At 45.3% G+C, this 23,254-nt stretch overlaps 1 protein-coding gene across 1 annotated transcript in view; it reads right to left on the bottom strand.

Moving 5' to 3' along the window:
- TNFAIP8 (TNF alpha induced protein 8) overlaps window positions 1-22,728 on the bottom strand; it is a 132,586-nt gene extending 109,858 nt beyond the window's left edge. Inside the window, exon 1 of the mRNA XM_006927543.5 lies at window positions 22,586-22,728. Coding sequence (XP_006927605.1) covers window position 22,586 — 1 coding nt within the window. The 5' untranslated portion in view covers window positions 22,587-22,728. The remainder of the gene's footprint in view (window positions 1-22,585) is intronic.
- Between the last annotated feature and the right edge of the window lie 526 nt (window positions 22,729-23,254).

Genomic DNA, 23,254 nt, shown 5'->3' with positions numbered 1-23,254 from the left:
TATGTAAAATTATTCCATCCTATTAGTGCTGGAGCCCTGAAATTCATTAGCACACAACTTGAGGCTGATAAGGGAAGGCTGTCTTCCAGCTGTTCCCAACACGCCTTTGTAAATATGAAAAGTCATTGCTTGGGAAAAACTCTGTCTAATCTCTTAAAGATGTGTATTTACTTAAGAAAACGTTTTAAAGTGGTTCATGATCTTAATCTCATTTACTGTGCTGCAAACTTCAACCAAATCCTGTGTTAATATTTTTGCTCCAGTGCTTCTCAGCAATATCGGAATAAGATTACATCTTTTAAAACATATACTATGCAGACATTGCCCCAGGCTACATCTTTGTTTCACAGGGTCCTTCTCTTGCTTGAGAAAGGCAGCGATCAACTCTACTCCAAGAGTCTCACTGAGATCTAAAATCAAATGCCCATCAAAACATAGGAAACTGTGTAAGAAATAACGTTAAGAGAAAAGCAGAATACTATTAACCTGTGTATACCCTACGGTCACCGCTCTAAAATGGATTATAATATGGATCCGTATAACCATGGACAGGCATGGAAAGAAACAGGAAAATGAAACATGCCTCTTTCTCCCACACATCTACAACTTTACTAGGTGTTTTCTTTCTAAATTCCCTTTACCTAAGCTGGGAGTTGTCTTAATAGCGGGTGTAGTTTGTTTGCTTTTTAAAATTATCAGGATAAGATCTCACCTCATCAGTGGAGAACCTGGGAGTCAGTTACTCATGTAAAGGGTGGTGACTGCCCGGACCACCCTAGATAAAGGCCTGCCTGTCTCTTCCTTAAACATTCTTCAGGAATAGCAGCTCTACAACTTACGAGCTGAATCCCTGCAAAGGGAAAGAAACTCGAGCTCACCTTTCCTTAATGGTGAATTTCAAGGAAATGTCCTCATTTTCAGCTTCAACCTAAAAGAATCCCTTACATGAAAGTAAAATAATATTTAGGCAAATCATCACAATGAAGTCACCCATTCACACCTATTTTCTGAGAATGTGGGACCAAAAATGAGTTCTAGAGATGACGAAGACTTAGTCACTGTGCTCAGGATGGCTATCTAGTAGCTCACAGACAGCTGTAAACTAAGGATGATGTCACAAGTGACATAATCATGATAAAGATAGGGAGATCAGAGTGAGCGACTCTTAAGAGGAAGAGAATACACAAGGCCTTTTTTTCCTGGTAAAGAATTGAACCAGGAAATGTTCTGAACTGGATCCTGAAGGATAGTCTAATTCTGCCCAGGAAGGAGAAGTGATGTACATTGTAGGAGAGGAAGACACAGGCAGCAAAGACAAAAACAGAGAAGAATGGGGTGTGTTCTAGAACAATGCAGTTTAGGAATGGGAATCCAAGGAAACATGCAGAGGAGAAACGGGGATCAGACAGGGCCTTGACCACGGAGGGAAGGGCATGTGAGCAAATATTGTCCTTTGGGGCTTGGGTGAGGAGCCTTGCATTTCCTGTTGTATTTACTCCTGACAATGTGCTTTTTACAAGTAGGAAGCTTCTAAGGTGAGGCTCTGAGAAGTCAGATCTGGTCTCCAAACAGCATGTCATGGACCTACATCCCTGAGCAAGCACTGCCTGGTCCTCGACAAATACTGCCCAAATGCACTGAAGACAAACCATGAGTCCACAATCTGCCGCCCAGCCATATTGCTCTCCTGGACTGGTTTTTGATAGACATAGGGAGCCACTGACAACTCTGCACTAGAGGAATACATGCAATCACTGGGGAGCTGTGTGTTTAGAGCAGTATAATAAAGGCTACGGAGGTGGTGTGGGGGGAGGTGGTGTGGGGGGACTTCCCTAACGTTCGGAGCCTAATTTACAGACCACACCTTGCTTTTGCTCAGCATGCTTTGTTTATACAGATTTTTCGAGAGAAGTTTGAGAATGCCTCAAAAACTCACCTGAAATCTAAATTCTCTCCTTTACTACATGTATTTCGACTATGAAATGTATGCACCACAGAATGTATCATATCAAAAGTTAGACTCTTTCCCCATCTTCCAACACTCGGTTCCAGTATTAGTATATTGTTCATTCTTGTAAAAAAAAAAAATGCTGATGGACTCATAAACATATAATACGTATTTTAAAACATAATGAGATCATTATTTTGCTTTGTAACTTAATCTATCTTGCAGATCTTTTCATATCAGTGCACAGAGACCCGCCTTGTTGGAAAAGCGCATAATGTTTTATCTCAAGGAAGTGCAGTAATACATATTAGCAGCTGATGCATCTTTAAGTTGTCTAGAGATTTTTTTTTTCCATTTGTTTAAAATCAACACTGTAATGAACTCTTTTTGTCCCAAAATGAATTCACTCGTGGCTACTTGTATCAGCGTCTTAGATAGATGCAAATGGGCTCTCTTGTGTAAGACATAATTCAGCAACTTTCCTCATATGTTAATATAGTTAACAATCGCTTATCTTGGCAATGAAGGGGAGCATAAAGATAATCTAAAAATAAATTCACTCACAGGAGTATCTCAGGACTTTCTGCAGCCCGGGAGCCTCCTTGGAAAGACTCAGGGCCAGAGTCCTGCCTTCCCAGACCCTGGAACTGAATCCCTCATTCCACACTGGGCAGTACAGCATTATTTCCAGAGAGTCCCACAGCTCTCCCCTCTTGCTCCACCGGTGGCGTCAGCCTCCCTGGTTTATAGGCTTAAAATGCCAAAGCACAGCGCAGGTGATAATAATCAGAATCATAGAATTTCAGAGCTGGGAGGGATTCGAGATTAAACAGTCCACACCTTACGCTTCTTAGAAGTGGGAATTCTGACCCACAGGGTTGAATGTCTCGCGAGATCACACAGCCAGTTAACTCCACAGCCTCACTCAGGGCTTCTTCCGGTAGACTGTACAGCTGCAGGCTCCTCTTGTTACTTGAAAAAGACCAGAGGGGAGCGCCTGGGCGGCTCAGTCGGTTAACAGTCCAACTTCGGCGCAGGTCACGATCTCACAGTCCGTCAATTCGAGCCGCGCGTCGGGCTGTGTGCCTACAGCTCAGAGCCTGGAGCCTGCTTCAGCTCCTGTGTCTCCCTCTCCCTCTGCCCCTCCCCGGATCACACTCTGTCTCTGTCTCTGTCTCTCTCTCTCTCAAAAATAAATAAACATTAAAAAAGAAAAAAAGGCCATGTGAGCAAAATTTGTCTAGAATATTTCTACTCCTGGGTAGAAACAATGCTTATTGAAAAAAAGGGTGGGGGAGTAGGGTGGGGGCAGGCAAAATAGGTGAAGGGGATTAAGAGGTACAAACTTGCAGTTATAAAATAAGTCATGAGGATGAACAGTAAAGCACGGGGAATATAGTCAATAAAATTGTAATGATTTTGTATGGCGACAGATGGTAACTCCACTTATCATGGTGAACATTCTGCAATGTGTATATTTGTCGAATCATTATGTTGTACACCTAACACTAATATAATATGTCAACTATAGTTCAATTAAAAATTCAAACCAAGAGGGGCACCTGGGTGGCTCAGTCAGGTGAGCCTCTGACTTCAGCTCAGATCGTGATCTCACAGTGCGTGAGTTCGAGCCCCACATACGGCTTGCCACTATCAGCTATCCGTGCAGAGCCCGCTTTGGATACTCTGTCCCATTCTCTCTCTCTGCCCCTCTCTGGCTCACGCGCGCGTGCACTCTCTGTCTCTGTGAAACATAAACACACATTTTTTTTTTATTAAAATTTTTTTTTTAACATTTATTTATTTTTGAGACAGAAAGAGACAGAGCATGAACGGGGGAGGGGCAGAGAGAGAGGGAGACACAGAATCGGAAACAGCCTCCAGGCTCTGAGCCATCAGCCCAGAGCCCGACGTGGGGCTCGAACTCACAGACCGCGAGATCGTGACCTGGCTGAAGTCCGACGCTTAACCGACTGCGCCACCCAGGCGCCCCTAAACACACATTTTAAAAAAAGAATTTAAAAATTAAAAAAAAACCAAAGATCTACAAAATAAGGTTTTCCAATTGTGCGCTGCACAGCTTCAGAAGCACCATTTAAATATAATCTTTGTGAACAGTGTCCCCTGCAGTTGTGCAGTGCACAACCTAAGTGGCCATACGCGGTCATCCAGAGGAAATTAAAAAAAGGGCAATCCGAGAACAATTATAGAGACAGTACAAACAGTAAGAAATTCAGAGTTCTTATTTTTAGGTCATTTTAACTTCCTTTTCCACCAAATTCACTACTAGAATGTCTACCAGATTTCAGAATTTACACATTTGAGTTTCACCTCCTTCTTCTGTCCCCTGTTGAGGTGCTTGTAACACTGCTGACTTATCAACAAGACGGCAGCTCCCACCTGTGCATTTTCAAACTTGGGGCTACCCAAGGTGTTGAGACTCTAGAGACTTATTTGTGTTACTCCCCACTGCCCCTCCCATTGATGCTACCAAGTCTAAATCAGGGATCTTGGGAAGTTCTGAGAAAAGTCTGTTGCAGATCTAAATGTCACAGAGTAGCCAGCTCCACCTTCTAACCCTGAGCCCAGAGCTTTGTCCCTTAAGGCAAGCACCTGCAAGTTGGCTAGGTAAAATCTGTGTTTTTGCAAAAGGAAGTACAGCTGTGTGGTTAAGAACCAATAGATTTAAATATCAGCTTTGCCTTTGACTGGGGTAATGACTTAAGACTCTTGTGGTCTCAATTTCCCAGTTTTTAAAAGGTCTGTAATAATAACAGAACCTAGGATTGGGCAACGTACACAAAAGCGTAGCATAAGGCCTGGCACACAGTAGGTGCTCAATAAATATGGAGTCTACACCACCATAGCTGGGTTCACCCGTGGGCCAACCAGAGGCAAAAGGCAAAAATACAGGCAGCTAGGGGCAGGAAAAGAAGAAAAAGCCTTCAGCATGGTTTCTGCTGAATTAATAAGAGCAGAAGAGAAAATACGCTTATGTTTTCACACAAATCCATATTAATCTCTGGACATTGCTGGGAGCAAGGAGTCATTCTCAGGATTGTTTTGACTGAGACTGGAGAAGTTAGATCTGGGGAAAAACTCACAAGGGTCAGTCAGGCCAGTGAGCTGTCTCCCGTGGGCCCAGCCACAGGAGTGGAGAGCCTAAGGGAAGTCCCTCACCTCAGGGCTACTGACCAAGAACAGAACAGTGAGGCAACCAGAGTAACTTCTCATGTCATGGGCAGCTTTTCCCTATCACTGACTCCCTGTTACCAGTGAGATTTCTCTGATGTGTTCCAGGCTATGGGGTTTCGATCTTCTGTATTCCCGAGATCACCTCAGTGGTCACATTCACTGGAGATGAGTCACTATTCCATTGCTTCTGGAACCTTCCTATCACTGCTTTTGTAGGGTGAATATTTGTAAAAGCTACATACTACAACTTTTTTTTTTCCTGTTCATCACATGACACTAATGGGCTCAAGAGGGAAGGGAAAAAATATTCTGCAAGGCCCACCGGCCAGGGCCTAACAAAAAGAACCAGGGTGAGGATGTTGTGGACTAGTGCAGGCCAGGCATATAAATGGACAGCCCACAGTCATGCCCATATGGCAAATGCTCTGAGAAGCTTTAGATACCAGAGGTCAGAGGGTACAAACTCAACAGTCTTCAGGAGGCAGGCAGATCAATAAATTATGTGACTGACCGATGTTGGGGGGAGGGGCAGGGGGAGATTCAGCAGCGAGCCATAGAAGCTTTGGCCACGAACTGGCATTTAATTTTTCAAAACTAGGGGAACCTGGGTGGCTCAGTCGGTTAGGTGTCCAACTTGGGCTCAGGACATGAACTCATCGTTCTTGAGTTTGAGCCCAGTGTCAGACTCTGTGCTGACAACTCAGAGCCCAGCCTGCTTCGGATTCTCTCCCTCTCTCTCTCTCAAAAATAAATAAACATTAAAAAAAAAAAAAAAAACAAAAAAAAAAAAACAAAAAAAACAAACCTGGGGCGCCTGGGTGGCTCAGTCGGCTGAGTGTCCGACTTCGGCTCAGGTCATGATCTCACAGTCCGTGAGTTCGAGCCCCACGTCGGGCTCTGTGCTGACAACTCAGAGCCTGGAGCTTGTTTCAGATTCTGTGTCTCCATCTCTCTCTGAACCTCCCCCGTTCATGCTCTCTCTCTCTCTGTCTCAAAAATCAATAAAGGTTAAAAAAAAAAAAAACCTAAACTAAATACAGTGCATATGTTGAACAAAAGGCATCTGGCATCTCATGTGGGCCAAGGCATCCATCTTGCTATCCTGCCATGGGTTCTGGCAGCCAAGCCATGAAGAACAAAAAGGTCAGCCAAGAAAGAAACGGGACAGGTGGCTGCTCAGGTACCCTGAGAGGCTGGGGTCTGGGCGCCACATGCTAGGGGCCCAGGCCTTAAAACCCACAGTAAGAGGTCAAGGTATGGTCAACCAGGAGTGCAAGCAGGCACGGGGCCACAGAAGCATTTGGGGTAGGGGGCAAAACCCCTGTTTTGGGGTTCCCAGGGTGCTTATCTTGGAAATGCAATAACGTGACAACACGGCCACACAACCTGACCTCCTGACAGGGACAGCGAGGGACAGCGAGGGCTGATGGGCGCCACAGGTGTGTGGGAAAAGCCGCGCCTGATTGGAGGAAAAGAGCTGAAGAGGCGGGGCAGTTCCTGACAGGCTAAAAAGGAAGGGGGAAAAACCCACATCCTTCCGCATCGTTTATTTCATAAACAAGTATATATTTAGCGCTAACTCTGTACACTTCACAAGGTAGAGCTTAGGTTACAAAGATAAAAAGCTATACTTACTCACACTAAGTGGCTTATTTTCGGTTAAGAGGAGAGAGCGATTATTTGGCACCAGGGCAGGCCAAGTTATATACTTGGATTTGGTAACATTGTAACTCCAATCATTGTATTGGAAGACTATGGAGATAATAGATGGAAGGAAATAGGGACAAAGCTGAGGTTCTCAGCAGTGCTGAAACAACAGGTCATACAGAAGGATAGAAAACTAAATTATCATCATCAGAATGTTGACAACAATACTTGGTCAGAAGAAAATAGAGAAACGTATTTAAGACTTTCAAGAAAAGAAAATGTGGTCCAAGGACATTAATGTAAAGGTCACAAAGTGCTATCAAGAAATTAGGGGATTGGAGGGGCACCTGGGTGGCTCAGTCTGTTAAGCCTTGGATTTTGCTTGGGGTCATATCTCACGGTTGGTGAGTTTGAGCCCCATATCCGGTTCTAGGCTGGTGGTGCAGAGACTGCTTGGGATTCTCTCTCTCTGTCCTTCCCCCTCTTCCTCTCTTTCATTGCCCCTTCCTCATTTGTACTCTCTCCCTCTCTCTAAAAATAAATAAATAAAAACTAAAATAAAAAAAAAAGATTATTAAAAAAAGAAATTAGGGGATGGGAAACCTGGCTGGCTCAGTCAGCAGGGCATGTGACTCTTGATCTCAAAGTTGTGAGTTTGAGCCCCATGTTTGGTGCAGAGATGACTTAAAGTAAAATCTTTTAGCAAACCATAAGAGACTCTTAAATACAGAGAACAAACTGAGGGCTGATGGGGTTGGGGGTAAGGTGGTGGGGAAAAGAGGTGATGGGCATTGAGGAGGGCACTTATTGGGATGAGCACTGGGTGTTGTATGTAAGTGATGAATCACAGGAATCTACTCCTGAAGCCAAGACTACACTGTATGTTAGCTGACCTGACAATATAATTAATTAATTAATTAAAAAAAAAAACAAAACCTGATGGGAATGCAAGCTGGTGAAGCCACTCTGGAAAACAGTATGGAGTTTCCTCAAAAAACTAAAAACAGAACTACCCTACGACCCAGCAATTGCACTACTAGGCATTTATCCAGGGGATACAGGTGTGCTGTTTCAAAGGGACACATGCACCCCCATATGTATAGCAGCACTATCAACAATAGCCAAAGTACGGGAAGAGCCCAAATGTCCATCGATGGATGAATGGATAAAGAAGATGTGGCATATATATAATGAAGTATTACTCGGCAATCAAAAAGAATGAAATCTTGCCATTTGCAACTACATGGATGGAATTGGAGGGTATGATGCTAAGTGAAATTAGTCAGAGAAAGACAAAAATCACATGACTTCACTCGTATGAAGACTTTAAGAGAAAAAACAGATGAACATAAGGGAAGGGAAACAAAAATAATATAAAAACAGGGAGGGGGACAAAACAGAAGAGACTCATAAATATGGAGAACAAACTGAGGGTTAAGGGAGGGGTTGTGGGAGGGGGGGATGCACTAAATGGGTAAGGGGCTCTAAGGAATCTACTCCTGAAATCATTGTTGCACTATACGCTAACTAATTTGGATGTAAATTTAAAAAAATAAAAAATTAAATTAAATTAAAAAAAACAACCAAAACCTGAAAGAAAAAAAAAAGAGAGAGAGAGAAAGAAATCAGGGGAAAAAAAGAAATTAGGGAAACAAACAAACAAACAAACAAAAATCAGGGAATTACCTAAGGAACTGATCAGAGAAAGGTCTTCAATCAAAATGTCTAAACATACTGATAATAAGCAACATATACAAAGTTACCTGCAGGAATAAAACTAAATGAGTATTACAAGGGAGATTTCAATATATAATGGCTATAGGATCTGACAATGTAGATATAGTACAACCATGAAAAAACTGGGGAGGAATGACTACAGCATATGCCAAAGAAATGATTTTTACTGTTTTGCTAATCAAACCTGATTATTTGGAGATTGCTTATGTGTATTACAGGACAATCAAAATAGGTAATTATAAGACATTCTATCTCCCCTGTGTGTGACTAAAATACCAGGATTCTAAGCATGGAAGAAAGGAATAACAAATGTAATATAAAAGAGGCTGAACAAAAACTTACCGTCTTGAACTTGCCTTGGAACTATCAATATGAACTCACAGTGTATTTTATTTTTACATGTGTACATATGCTTCTAGATAGATGTTTATATGTCTATGGATGTATTTTCCCAGCTCTGATGAGTAAAAAGACCTAAAAACAATGACCACTCCAGTGAATGACCATCCCTAGTGTCGGGATTATAGTCCTGAAATATCTCATTAAAAAACAAAACAAAACAGGGATTCCAGATAAAAGGGGAGTCTATCCTTATAAGATGATTCCAACTAGTAAATAAAACCAAAATGGTGGAATTAGAATATACCGTTCCGCAACTGCCAATGAACGAATGGAACCAGACACTGAGGACCAACAGTCGCTAAAGACAAAAAAAGAGTGGAAGAAGCCTTCTGTGAAAGAACCCCACAACACTTGTAATCTTGCCAAAGGGATCAAACCTGAGTGTGATCAAGTCTCCCGACCCAGATGCAGGAAATAGTGGGCAAAGGCACAAGCTTCACCTCACCAAGAGTGCACATCTTTTTTGTTATCAACACTGTGAGAAACTCTACAGATCAAACAGCCCAGCTCCTTCAACAATAACAAAAATATACATATACATTTTTTTTTTTCAAATGGGGGAGGATGTTAAGGGAATCTGTAGATTACAAGAGATTACAAGTTTTTTAAAAAATGAGCAAGACTAAACTATTGTTGGGTCAGGCTGCTCGCGTGGGCGATAAAACCATGAAGAGATCCAAGGAAGTGATTACAATAAAAGTCAGGATGGCATTTACTTTTGGAGGGACGAAGGAGAACGTGACTGGGGCTGGGTACGCAAAGGCACTTGTGGCGTGGCTGGCCAAATGCTATTTCTTGCCTGGAGTGATGGTTATATGAGCGTTCCTGTTACAGTAAAGTCACTCAAGTGTGTGTTTGTTTTCTGTGGGTTTGGGCATTTATGTTTTATTTTACAATGCAAAGGTTTAAAAAAAAAGCATTAAAGAAAATCAAGGTGTGTCAGCATAGAAAGAGCCAACTGATGGAAGAGATTCCAAGGTATAGAGGACAAAGGAGCCCTGGAACAAACCGGCTGGGAGCTGGTGTCTTAGGAAGGATTTCTGTTTCAGTGAAACTTTCATGTTTAAAGTAAATGATTGCATCTATAATGGTCTGATTAAAACTTCCCTTATAACATTTCACAAGCAAATAGGTGCTCCAAAATATGCCGAAGGCAATGTCAATTCAAAATTACCTGGGGGTGGGGGGGGAGGCGTGGCGGGGAGCTTTGTGTGGCTAAGTCAGTTAAGCATCAGACTCTTGACTTCGGCTTAGGTCATGGTCTCATGGTTCAGGGGTTCGAGCCCCACCTCAGGCTCTGTGCTGTCAGTGCAGAGCCTGCTTGGGATTCTCTCTCCCTGCCCGTCTCCCCACCCCATGCTCTCACTCTCTCAAAATAAATAAATAAACTTTATAAAATGACCTCTTGGCAGCTCTTTCTGCCTAGGGGTCCTGTCCACACGCTTTAATAAAAACACCTTGTTGCAAAGAAAAAAAAAAAAACCCTCTTGGATGCCTACTGGAATAGCCAAAAGCTGTTGGATACCGACTAGGTTCTTACAGACTTGAGAGTCACCACTTGACTCAAAGTTGTAACATTCAGCATACATCTTCCAGTTCCCATAATTATTTACACCCCTTATTCTCTCCCTTACTCAGCACCCCCAGGCAAGCTATTAGCAACAGTAGCTTCAGGCTGCAAATGAACAAAACTTTTCCCCCAAAACTTTAGCAATCCTAAAATCTAACTGAACTGTCACATGCAAGGTGTTGTTAGAGCTTTAGCAACATGAGGTCAGGAAATGAGTGAAGAAATACAGGCTCACGGGGTCTGCGCTGGTTCTGAGCTGTGGGGACAGGACACTGGAGCAGTGACCGTGCTGTGTTGCTGGCACCAGAGCCACCAGAGGGACAAGAAGCATACACAGTCCTACTACGGCCAACCCCTAGCTGCCTAGGTATTCCCCAGGGTGCAGACTCTGCACTGTGACTGTCTAGAAGCTATCCCAGGTTTTAGGAAATCTGCCTCACACAACACTCTATAAACCCGAGGGCAGATTTACCAACACTCAGACTGGCACTCTGCTGCACGAGCCAACGACAGAAGATACATTTCTCTGGGTTTATTTACATCGTCCGTCATTTTCCCCATACAAAATAGGACATCCAACTTAACCTTCTCCACTTGAGAGGTGCCATTCCATGGGTTCTGAAGGTCCACACTCTTACTCTGAAATGTGAATTACAGCTGAAATAATCACAGGACTTTTATCCATGAAGGAGACACTGGCTGGCCGGAGAGATAACAGCCTTTGCGAGTTCCCAGAAAACGAGGGAGTTTGTAGCAGTTTTATGGAGAAGGACTGCCCTGCGGCAGCTCAGAGCACACCTAAGGGAGGCAGTTGAACTTCCGGGGTATGAATCCCAGCTCTGCCAGCCATCTAGGGGTTTGCTTAACCTCCCCAAACTCAATTCCTCACCTGTAAATGCGGATTAACACTAATACCATTGTCAGGGCGCCTGGGTGGCTCAGTCAGTTAAGTGTCCGACTTGGGCTCAGGTCATGATCTCAACACTTCGTGAGCTCAAGCCCCGGGTTGGGCTCTGTGCTAACAGCTCAGAGCCTGGAGCCTGCTTCGGATTCAGTGTTTCCCTCTCTCTCTGCCCCTCCCCTACTTGTGCTGTCTCTCTCTCTCACAAAAATAAATAACATCAAACAAAAATTTTAAAAAACAAACACTAATACCATTCTCACAGATCTATTATCAAAATGAAACGAAATAACACGTATGAGGCACTCAGCACAGTGGCTGATCCCGTGTAAGTACTCCATAAATGGTCATGATTACTGCTATTGTGGTCGTGAGCATTTCCAGGAACATGAAGACCTCTCTATTTGATGGACATCTTCCAGGTTTGGATGTAGGGTGCCATCTCCAAAGTAAGTACGGCTATTTTTATAAACTCATGGCCCTTAGCATTAAAAAGTCACTGCCAGTAGTAATTAAGTACATGTGATTTTCAACACCTCTCACATCTTCTGTTTTTCTCCCAACTACTCATCATGGGTGTTTAGTTTCAATTCCAATAAAACCTGGTTTTATTATTATCAGGAATAGCGATGGCCTTAGTTACACAGCTTCTAGAGCGTGGGAACCTGGGGCCTCATCATGTCCTCTCCCTTCTTCCTATGGCCACAGCCAACCTCCCACTGGAGAGTTTTCTCTCAACAACTCCTACTCACTTTCACGGCTTCGTTTGTAGCCATTGACTCAGTTCTGCCCAGTGAGGCTTGAGGAGACTTCAAGAAAGATCTCACCCCCGGATGTAAAGAGATGGACACTACAGAACAGATTTATCACCACCCTCTCTGTGCCCCGTATCTCCCCTCCACACATACACACACACACACTTCCTGCCTTTGAATGAGGTTGGGGACAGCATGCAATGCCTGTTGCTAAGCATGCCATTTTCTGCCCATGAGGCAGCAACTCTGCATTAGAATAGGTAACATGCTAAGGATGGGAGAGGGAAGGATGAAAAGAACCTGGTTCCTGGTGATTTGAGCCATTGGTTAAACCTCGGATGGGACCAACCCCAGACTGCCCTCTGTTTATAAAGTTAATGACTTTACCGCTCAAACCTCTGTTAGTGGGGCATTTTCTTACATGCCACCTAAAGTGTCCTGATTGTTACTGCCTCCAAAAATCAACTGTTGAAGCCCTAACCCCAGTACCTCAAAACAGGACTATATTAGGTGATTTGGATCTTTAAAGACATGATTCAATTAAAATGAGGCCGTCAGGATAAGCCCTAAGACAATATGACTGGTGTCCTTATAAGAGGGAAATTGGGGGCGCCTGGCTGGCTCAGTTGGTTAAGTGTCCAACTTTGGCTCAGGTCATGATCTTACGGTTTGTGAGTTTGAGCCCCGCATTGGGCTCTGTGCTGACAGCTCAGCACCTGGAGCCTCCTCCAGATTCTGTCTCCCTCTCTCTCTGCCCCTCCTCCTTGTGTTCTCCCTCTTTCTCTCTCTCAAAAATAAATAAATAAACAAACATTTAAGGAGAAAACTGGACACACAGACATTAAAGGCATATGCACAAAAGAAGTTGACAGAATTTGTTGCCAGCAGATCTGAGCGACAAGAAATAATAAAGGAAGTTCTAAAGGCTGGAAGACAAAAAAAACACCTGATGGAAATGCGGGTCTACACTAAAGAATGAAGAGCCCCAAATACAGTAAGTAAGTTGATAAACAGAAAAAAAAAAAAACACTTTTTTCCTCATGTTTTAAATTTTTTCAAAAGGTAATTGTTTAAAGTGAAAAATAATAACCATGATTTCTGGATATGATACATAGTAAACATAAACCCTGACACTATCATATTTGTAATATTCTTTACAAAAGTGGTTGTTCTAGATAGAACTGCTTTCCCCAAAACTCATAGCTTGGAGCCCCAACTCCCAACATAAGGGTATTTGGAGATATGACCTTTAAAGAGATAATCAAAGGGAAATGAGATCACAAGGGTGGGGACCGAATGTAACAGTACTGACGTCCTTAATAAAGAGAGAGAGACATCAAGGACACAAGCACGTGGAAAAAAAGAAAAAAAGGCTGGGCGAGAAAACAAGAGAAAGGTGGCGGCCTGCAAGCCACAGTAAAAGGCCTCAGGAGAAATCAACCTTGAGTTTGGTCTTTTGCCCTCCAGAACTGTGAGAAACACACACCTGCTGTTAAAGCCACTCAGTCTGGTTTTGTTATAGCAGTGCCAGCAAACTGATACAGCGATACAGCATACTATTTATTATCATGAATATACAAACGCCACGGACAACCATAAAAGGGAACAGAACTATTGAAGGTAAATTAGGGGTGTGCCTGGAGGGAACCCAGAGTCCACGTGGGTATCGGGAAGACCGGGCTGGTTAATCCGCTGCCCGCGCTCTCGGTCTCTGCAAGCCACCATCCGGCCCCGTCCGTCTACCCCTTTCCCCACATTGTGAGGCTCGAAGGCCCCCTGGCATGCTGCCTAGAGAGGAAGGGCTCAAGCGTGACTCAGATTGGTCCATTTCCATCCTTGTTGGTCTCTGGTCAAACGTCTAAACCTAGAGGGAAAGAACCTAGAGGGTTCTACTAAAATTACTAGTATGTATCATCGGTGGGAGACCTTTAATATTCTCCATGGCCCTTATCAGAATGATAAATTGAAAAGTGACCAGAATTCAGAAATAGGGGAGAAAGTCTCAAGTACCAGCCCAACTCAAAATGCAAAAAAGAAAAAGAAATCTAAAAAAGAAGCAGGAGGAGGAAGAGGTAGAGGGGGAAGGGCGGAAGGGGCGGGGGAGAGGAGGAAGAGAAAAAGGAGAAGAGGAGGCAGTTATAGCAAATGGCATCAAAGAGAGAAAACAGCCTGTTCTCCATTTTCCCTTTGCCCACCATTTTTGAAAACAGAGGGCCACTCTGGGAACAGGACCTCATGACAGGGAGGAGGCCTAGGGTAGGCCTAACAGGCCACTTGGGCCTGGAGCTCCTCCCAGCATCTGCCACTCCTGAAAAAAGCATGTCCATCCTACATGAGTGATCAACAAAGCCCCAAGAGATGGCCTCCAGTCTGCCGGCACACTAGCCGATGATGTCAGCATAGCCACTGACTTGATATCTAGAGTTTTAACTAATGAACGCTGAGCACATTCCCCGATGTCTCTGCTTCATGGCTCTCAGTTCCTTTACCTCGTCATGGGACACCACTATTGGTTTTGGTTGTTATTTTTTGTTTCTGACCTCATCGTTGGGTCAACATTTCTCAACCCGGTGAAGGCCTACTAGAAAAACCACTTTGCTATTTCTCAGGATGGGTACACAGGTGTTCATTTTGTGCAAGTTCATTTTAATCTTCTTTAAACTTTAAAGCCATGCTGCACTTTCAAGAGATTTGCTCTTTCCACTGCCAAAAGCACCCCTTGCTCCAAAACAAACAAACAAAAAACAACCCTACAGGTATCTGCTGCCTGACTAATCTTTATTAAACAAGACAAAACAACTGGTCTCCCAGGCTAGGGGGTTTGAGATTGTAATGCATTAGTCAAGAAATACAGATTTGGGGTGCCTAGGACTTCGTCCATCTTGGGCTCAGGTCATGATCTTGTGGTTCAAGTTTGAGCCCCACATCAGGCTCTCTGTGGTCAGTGCCTGCTTATGATCCTTTGTCCCCCTCTCTCTCTGCCATTCCTTTGCCCTTGATATCTCTCTCTCTCTCTCTCTCTCTCTCTCTCTCTCTCTCTCTCAAAAATAAATATTAAAAATCAAAAACAACAACAAAGGGGCACTTGGGTAGCTCATTGGTTGGACGTCGAAGTTCGGCTCAGGTCACGGTCTCGTAGTTCATGGGTTCAAGCCTCATGTCAGGCTCTGGGTTGACAGCTCAGAACCTGGGGCCTGCTTTGGATTCTGTGTCTCCCTCTTTCTCTCTCTCTCTGCCTCTCCCCTGCTGGTGTTCAAAAATAAGTTAAAAATAATCATAAAAAAATACCGGTTACCAGGCCCAGCCTTTGTGATCCTATAGTAAGTGGGGCCCAGGAATCTGCACCTTTTGTGTCCAGGGTCCCAGGTGATTCTGACTCGCAGTCAGCTTGGGAGCACACTACAAAAGTTCATTTCATTTGGTGTATCACCTTTGTGGCTGCACAGATAACCACCATCCCACTTAGGGCACTCAGGGCAGGGACCCCCTGCATCCTCCCTACTGACAGATGGTCTCTTACCCTGGCAAGTGATACCAGCCGTTCTCTGAGGCACTATTGACCTTTCCAGGCCAGAAAGGCAAAGGAGCAAAGTGGCTAAGAGGGGAGGTGTGAGCTCATTCACCTGTCCCAGGTACACTCTGTGGGTTCCTGGGGGCCTCTCCCTTCACGGAGGCAAAGGGATTCCTGTCACTAAACCCGACTGCTCTGCCCTAGGGTGGTGACAGTATTTAATCAAACACCAGCCATTTCTCAGAAAACGACCTCATCTTTTTAAAGAGAGGAGCAATGGGGCTCCCGGGTGGCGCAGTCGGTTAAGCGTCCGACTTCAGCCAGGTCACGATATCGCGGTCTGTGAGTTCGAGCCCCGCGTCGGGCTCTGGGCTGATGGCTCAGAGCCTGGAGCCTGTTTCCGATTCTGTGTCTCCCTCTCTCTCTCTGCCCCTCCCCCGTTCATGCTCTGTCTCTGTCCCAAAAATAAATAAACATTAAAACAACATTTAAAATAAATAAATAAATAAATAAATAAAATAAAGAGAGGAGCAAGGAAAACAAAGGAATTACTTCCTGATCACTGAGTGGTTGCAACCAAGTGGGAGACTTTACTTCTTGAAGGTCTGATTCATGAGACTTGCTCTGAACTCTGCATTCTGTCGCCAACATTGCGTCTGCAGGTTTTCTCACAAGACTGGCATTTCTGCAGAATTCCTCAGTTGTATCTGCGTGTGTGGATGTGTGTGTGTGTGTGTGTGTGTGTGTGTGAGAGAGAGAGAGAGAGAGAGAGCGAGCGAGAGAGAGCCTGAACAGTCAGCTCCAGGGCTCGAGGTGGGGAAGGACGAATACAAATAGGTCTGCAAGAGCACACACCACAACCCCTGCCTCCTTCACTCTGGTGGACAGTCATATTGTAAGAAAATGCCTTTTTTTGTTTTTAAGTTTATTTATTTTGAGAGAGACAGAGACAGCTCGAGTGGGAGAGGGGTAGAGAGAGAGACAGACAGACAGACAGAAGGGGACAGAGAATCCCAAGCAGGCTCTGCCCTGTCAGCACAGAGCCCGACGTGGGGCTCGATCTCAACAAACCGTGAGATCGGCACCTGAGCCAAAACCGAGCGTCAGATGCTGAACCGACTGAGCTGCACAGGTGCACTTTTTTTTTTTTTTAAATAATGACCAGGGGAGGAGAAGGTTGGCTCCTTTCAAAAACATGTGAGTTTACTGCGTGCCCTGCGAGAGAGACAGAGAGAGAGTGAGAGAGAGAGAGAGAGCAGTGTGCCCAGCAGACCTTGCCCCAGTGGACAGCCCCGAAGATGTATCCCTGCCCTCTGAAAACCTCACAACTTCCCTCGAGGACATGCTAGCAAGAGTCCCTTTGCAACATCAAGGGCCGTTGAGACCTATCTTCCTGTCTGTCTTGGATAATCTGGTTTCATCTGTTACCTCTTTTAAACAAGGACTTCCAGGGGTGAAAGGCCAACCCAAGGCTCACTTCTGAACTGCAACAGGTTTTTAAATTTTCTTTTAATGTTTCTTTATTTTTGAGAGAGAGAACAAGAACGAACAGGGGAGAGGCAGAGAGACAGGCAGACACAGAATCCAAAGCAGGCTCCAGGCTCCGAGCTGTCAGCACAGAGCCAGACGCAGGGCTCGAACTCATGACCCGAACCGAAGCCGGACCCTCAACCGACTGAGCCCCCCAGGCACCCCTGCAATGTGATTTTTAAAGCTTCCCTCGTGCACGGGGAGGCTACCAGGATGTTGTGGCTCTTCTCATGCTCAGACACATAAAACCCAGATGCCCTGCTCTGGCTCCTTTCTCTTTAGCCTGAGTGGGAGCAGCAAGATTTCGCTCTATAATCACATGACCTTGCAGCTGGGAATCATTGAAATAGTGCTATATTCACTCCATTCTCTGGGCTCCTCTGGCATCATTACAGGAAAAAAAAAAAAAAAAGAAAGAAAGTTCAGGCTAAAAGCACATGTGGTACAAGTTATCACTCTCCCTCTCCACTCTGCTATAACCCAGTACAGACACCAGCCTCTTGAAATGAGACCAATTTGGCCAAGCCAGAAAACCCCACTGCTTTCTGGGGGCCTTCTGCACAGTGGACAACAGGAGAGGAACACTGTGCTTTTCAATCCACAAAACAAACCTGTGATGTAAATACTATCCCCAGTTTTTAGGTGAAGAAACAGGCCCAGAGAGGTTAAGTGGATTGTCCAAAGTCACACAGCCAGTGTGGCTGAGACATGAACAGCTGATTCCCGCAGACTCATGTGAACCAACCACTTCGTGACTAAACTAAAAATCATCCTTTTTCCAATGTTTACGGAAACTACAACAAGTGGAATTTTGGATTTCATTCCATTCTCTGTTATTAAAGAAACAAACCTCAATTTGTTTATAAATCAGCTTGGGGTGCTCGAGCAGAGGCCCATTCCTGTGACCTCTCACCCATTTTTTTATGGTGGGGAAGATGATTACACCCCTGGCCCCCAGTCACCTTGAGAGAAATACGGTCCTGTTGGTCTAGAATCCCTCTCATTCTACATAAAAAAGCACAACGCTGGGCAAACAAATTTGTCAAGGCCCGTCTAACCCTGCAGATGGTTCTGAACCTCTGCTACCTTGGTTCTGAACCCTAAGTACCTGCTTCTAGAAAAAAAGCAGCCTGGGGCGCCTGGGTGGCGCAGTCGGTTAAGCGTCCGACTTCAGCCAGGTCACGATCTCACGGTCCGTGAGTTCGAGCCCCACGTCGGGCTCTGGGCTGATGGCTCAGAGCCTGGAGCATGCTTCCGATTCTGTGTCTCCCTCTCTCTCTGCCCCTCGCCCGTTCATGCTCTGTCTCTCTCAGTCCCAAAAATAAATAAACGTTGAAAAAAAAAATTAAAAAAAAAAAAGAAAGAAAAAAAGCAGCCCTCTAAAAACGGGTGGATATTAAGTGATTAGTGCACAACCTATGACATTTTAAAACAAGTTTCTCAGATAACTTCTCTGCCCGACATAAAAAGCTAAGGAAACAAAGTCCTATGGAATCAGGATTATCACAATTATACTGCTGGTTTTTTGAAAAAGACATCAGAAGAAATGTGCTTATTTCAGTTTCTTTCTTTTTTTTTTTAATGTTTATTTTGAAAGAGAGCATGTGCAGGCATGAGCGGGGGAGGGGCAGAAAGAGAAAGGAAGAGAGAATCCCAAGCAGGCTCCAGGCTGTCAGCGCTGAGCCCTACTCGGGCCTCAAACTCACAAACCATGAGATCATGCCCTGAGCTGAAATCAAGAGTTAGATGTATAACCAACTGAACCACCCAGGCGTCCCTGGGTTTCTTATTACTGTGAAATTAAAACATTTTGAAAATGGTTCTTCTATCCTAAGGAAGTGCCTGTACTTTGTGAAACAGAAGAATTCTAAACCCACTTTTGCCACTGTCAAGAGACCTGGGGCAGTTCCTACCAACATCTTTCTAAGTTTCCAACAACCCTAGAACCCTCTGTGTGAACATGAGAGGGTTGTGCAGGACTGTGCACACAGTAGGAGCTCAATAAATCCCTGCTGTGTGAAAGAATGATGCTCCCCTCCTTCAAGATGGCCTGAGGGGATGCATCTCCAGACTTGTACAACAGCAAAAGTTATGGTCTTAGACCCACCGGCCATGTGGTCTCTAAAGGGCCTGGTGCCGCTCATTTCTAGAATTATCTACTCTCCACTTGTAGCTCATTTCCTCCTCTTACACCAAACTGTGGAATGCCAACTGATGTCCACTGGATACTACTTGATCTCGTTTACATTTTGCAACAAGGTTCACTGAATTTTCTTTTTTTTTTTACCCTGAAAAATCATCCATGTTCAGCTGTTGGTAAACACCACTGATGGACAAAAGTCTAGAAACTGCAGTCGGCTCAGATTCCAGGGCCACAGTCATCAAAACCAGGGACAGGAGAGTGGAAAGTAAATTGTTACCCACAGGAAAACATACAGGTTCGGGTGTTCAAAGCTCCTTTCTAGTGTTTGTTGAGTTCTTACTGTGTGCATTTGGTATTAAACGCAGGATGTGGTCAGCGTGAGGAGGGGTGAGGTGATAAAAGTTAATCTACCACCACACCCAGTGCTTCCCTGAACTTCTGTATCAGAGCTCAGGCTCTGAGAATGCCACATGAGGGGACACTGGCCACTCTTTTATCCAGGTAGGCCCCTGTGCATGGCCCCGTTGCCCAAAGCAGCGTTCCTGGTCCTGGGATGACACTAACGCTCCCTTTCCCCTCCGTGAGAAAACAGGTGGCCCTTACGTGTTATCACTGATCCTCCCCTGCCTTCTGAAGGTGACCCCACGTCCAATCCCTTCAACGTGTGCCAAGATGGAGGGGATGGGGAACTGACAATTCTGTGAGGTGCGGAAACAAAACTCCGTTCTGACTGAGCACCGATGAAATCTTTGAAATCTTCCGGGAGGAAATGTGTTTGTTCCAAGAGGCTGTCCCAAGCAGAAAAGGATTAGGTGGATCAATTAATATGGCAGTCTCCATTGCAAGGATCAGCTCTGTGAAGCTACCCGGAGCCATAAACCATCTAGAAACTCACTCCTCCCCCGACATGGCATTTCCTAATGAGTACTGTTTGGATGCAATCATTTCTCTCCACACATCCTTTCCTCCAATTTCAAAAGAGCAAAGAGTTGCAGAGAACAGACCTCATAAAATAACTCTGTTTCTGGTCCTTGTGGTGTACACGTTCACCCTCGGTTTCCTCCATTCTGTTGGGAACCCACAACGGCCTGTGCTCACAACACATCACTATCGAGATGAAGACTCTATCTGGTAATCTAGTCAGAAACAGAAAATTAAGGGACAACGAAGATGAGATTTTCCAGGTCACACCACCCATTTTCTCATTGAATTTAAACACACTAGACCAAAAGGCACATGAGATTAAAGGCCTCCCTTAAAGAAAAAAAAATTTTAAGGGCCCATTCATGCAGAATCACTATACTTTTCTTCTATTCAGTGATTTATTATCAGATAACCTAGATGAATATAATGGCTTAGGAGGCCTACATCTGTTCATGCAAAACAGTTAATACGAAACATCCAATATCTAAAGCTTTCACATTTTACAGGAGGGTAGGCAGAATTCACTGTCCCAAACAAGTTACTCAAATTACAGGTAAAAACTCAAAAGGTAGGCAAGGGACGGAAGAGGCAATTAATGGCTATGGGGGTGGGGGAAACAGCCGTCCAAAAATCTACAGAAAAGCTAATTGTGTTACCAGCTAGAATATTAGCAATAACTTGCTGACTTAACTCCCCATGACAGATCTAATTAGAAGGTGGCAATAAATGTTTCCAGGTGTTTAATTAAGTGTGATAATTATTTCTTTCCTTTAAGACAGATGGAGTCATATGCTTACATTTCACAGCATAATGTTTCCTTAGTTAAAACGCTGTGGAAACACTTTTGTGTTAACACAGGATTGAAACCAGGATAAAAATATCTGCTGTGATAAGCAGCACTTAAAGTGATTTATCAACTCGTGCATTCATATGCCAAGAGACAATGGCAACTTAAAGGCTGCTCTGTTTCGGTGATTTCCTTTAGCCACCAAGTTTTCTGCCACCCTTACACCTCAATGAAAATTTTCTATTTGATATGTCTTCTCCATATCAGCATGTCTTAAATGAATTCTTATCAAGGAAGTGGGGAAATTTTATGGGGATCTCTACTTTCACGGCAAGAACATAGCAAGAATAAAGCGAGATACAGAATTCAGAGACTTAGAATTAGATGGAACCACAGCAACCAGGGAATCATTTTATGCTTGGATTCAAGTACAGATTAAAATTAAACTTTTAAATTAACTTTTTTTTTTAAAGTAGGCTTCATGCCCAGTGAGAAGCCCAACATTAGGCTTGAACACAGGACTGTGAGATCAAGACCTGAGCTGAGATCAAGAGTCGAATACTCAATGGACTGTGCCACCCAGGCGCCCCTAACTTTTTTTTAACGCAGAAATGTACCATATATTGAGGTAGTGTTGACCCCACCCCCAATAAAATAATTTACAGAGGCATGGAATTATGAGTCTTAAGTAAATCAAGGATTTTGTTGCAAGAATGGGCTCTCCAATATGTCCCCTTCCTTCCATGATCCCGCAGGTTACTGCCCTTTTTACTGAGTGCTGTGTTTTGGTTAATTAGCTGGCTTTAGCATTACTGTGTCACTGAATCAATAAACATCCTTCAGAAATGTCAAAGTTTGGTTGGTCAGCCTGGCTTGAACATGCTTATCAGCTTCCCTGGGTCCTAAGACATTCATCAGATGTTCCTGCATCAGGTGCTTTGGGCTCGAGTGTCACACGAGCGGGCACAAGGACGGACACACACACACACACACACACACACACCTTTCTTCTTCAAAGCAAATCTCCACCAAACGATCTCAAGGCAAAAACTCTAGTCTGCCCGTTTTACAATGCAGGGTAGGATTACAATCTCAGGCCAGCATCTCGGTCTGCAATCTGGGGCATCGTGATAACCCGGGCAGTCCTCTGGACAGGATGAGCTGTTAACAGGCAGGCATGACAACATAGCGGGGGCCGCGTCTACAGAAGGAAGGAAGGAAGGAATCGCGAGTGGGACTCAGGGCAAGAGGTGGAAGTTAAGGGGTCGGCCCAAGTCGGTAAGGGCTGCTAGCTGGAGGTCTCAGATTAGTCGCTGCGACGGAGAAACTGGGTAAAACTCCGGGGAGTTTCCGGAGCTGTGGGCGCCTGCACACACACTTACACACACACTCGCTCACATGCACCCACTCACACCCACTCACTCCCGAAAGTCTAGGGGAGCGGAAAGCGCGCCCCCAGGAGCAGCCCGCAGCCCAGAGGCCGGGGGAGCCCCGCGAGGGTGTGGGAGAGACCGGCGCGCCCGGGAGGCACTTACTCGGAAGGGAGGGCGCGGTGGCGCCAGGACACAGAGGCGAACCTGGAAATCTGACGGCGCGGAGTTCCCTAGCGGCTCGAACGCTCGCGGGCTTCCGCGGACCGATCAGCGGAGCGCGGGCCTGAGCCGGCGGGAGAAAAGGAGCCAGGGGCCGGGGGCGGGGCGGGGCGGGCCGGGCGCGGGGAGGAGCGGAGCGGCCGGGGCGGGGGGAGAGGAGGGGCCAGGGGCGGGGCTACGGGCGGCTCTAGGAAGTCGGGGCGGGGCCAGGAGGAGGAGCTAGAAGGTCTGGGCGGGGCTATAAGGAGCTAGGAGTCGGAGGCGGAGCTGAGAGGAGGAGCCAAGGGAGTGAGGGCAGAGGCCGCCGGGGAGGAGAGGCCATGGGCGGGGATGTGGGCGAGGCTAAACGATCGAAACGGAGCTGAGAGGCGGAGCCAGGAGGCTGCGGTCCGAACTCGCCAGGTAGGAGGAGCCGAGACAGGGTGTGGGAGGAGCTATAATGCCGCGGGCGGGGCCAGAAGGAGCTATAAGAGCGGGGGCGGAGGTGGGAGGAGGGGCTCGGAATCCCCGTGCTGAGCCGGCGGGAAGAGGAGAGGAGAAGTGGAGAAAGCGCGGGAGAAGTAGGGCAGTAGGGCTAGGTAAATGATCTAGGAGGCTCTGGGGCTGAGAGGA

Source organism: Felis catus, chromosome A1, assembly GCF_018350175.1.
Source record: "Felis catus isolate Fca126 chromosome A1, F.catus_Fca126_mat1.0, whole genome shotgun sequence".
NCBI lineage: Eukaryota > Metazoa > Chordata > Mammalia > Carnivora > Felidae > Felis > Felis catus.
The sequence above is the reverse complement of the archived record's forward strand: the minus strand, read 5'-3'. Positions and strand labels throughout refer to the sequence as shown.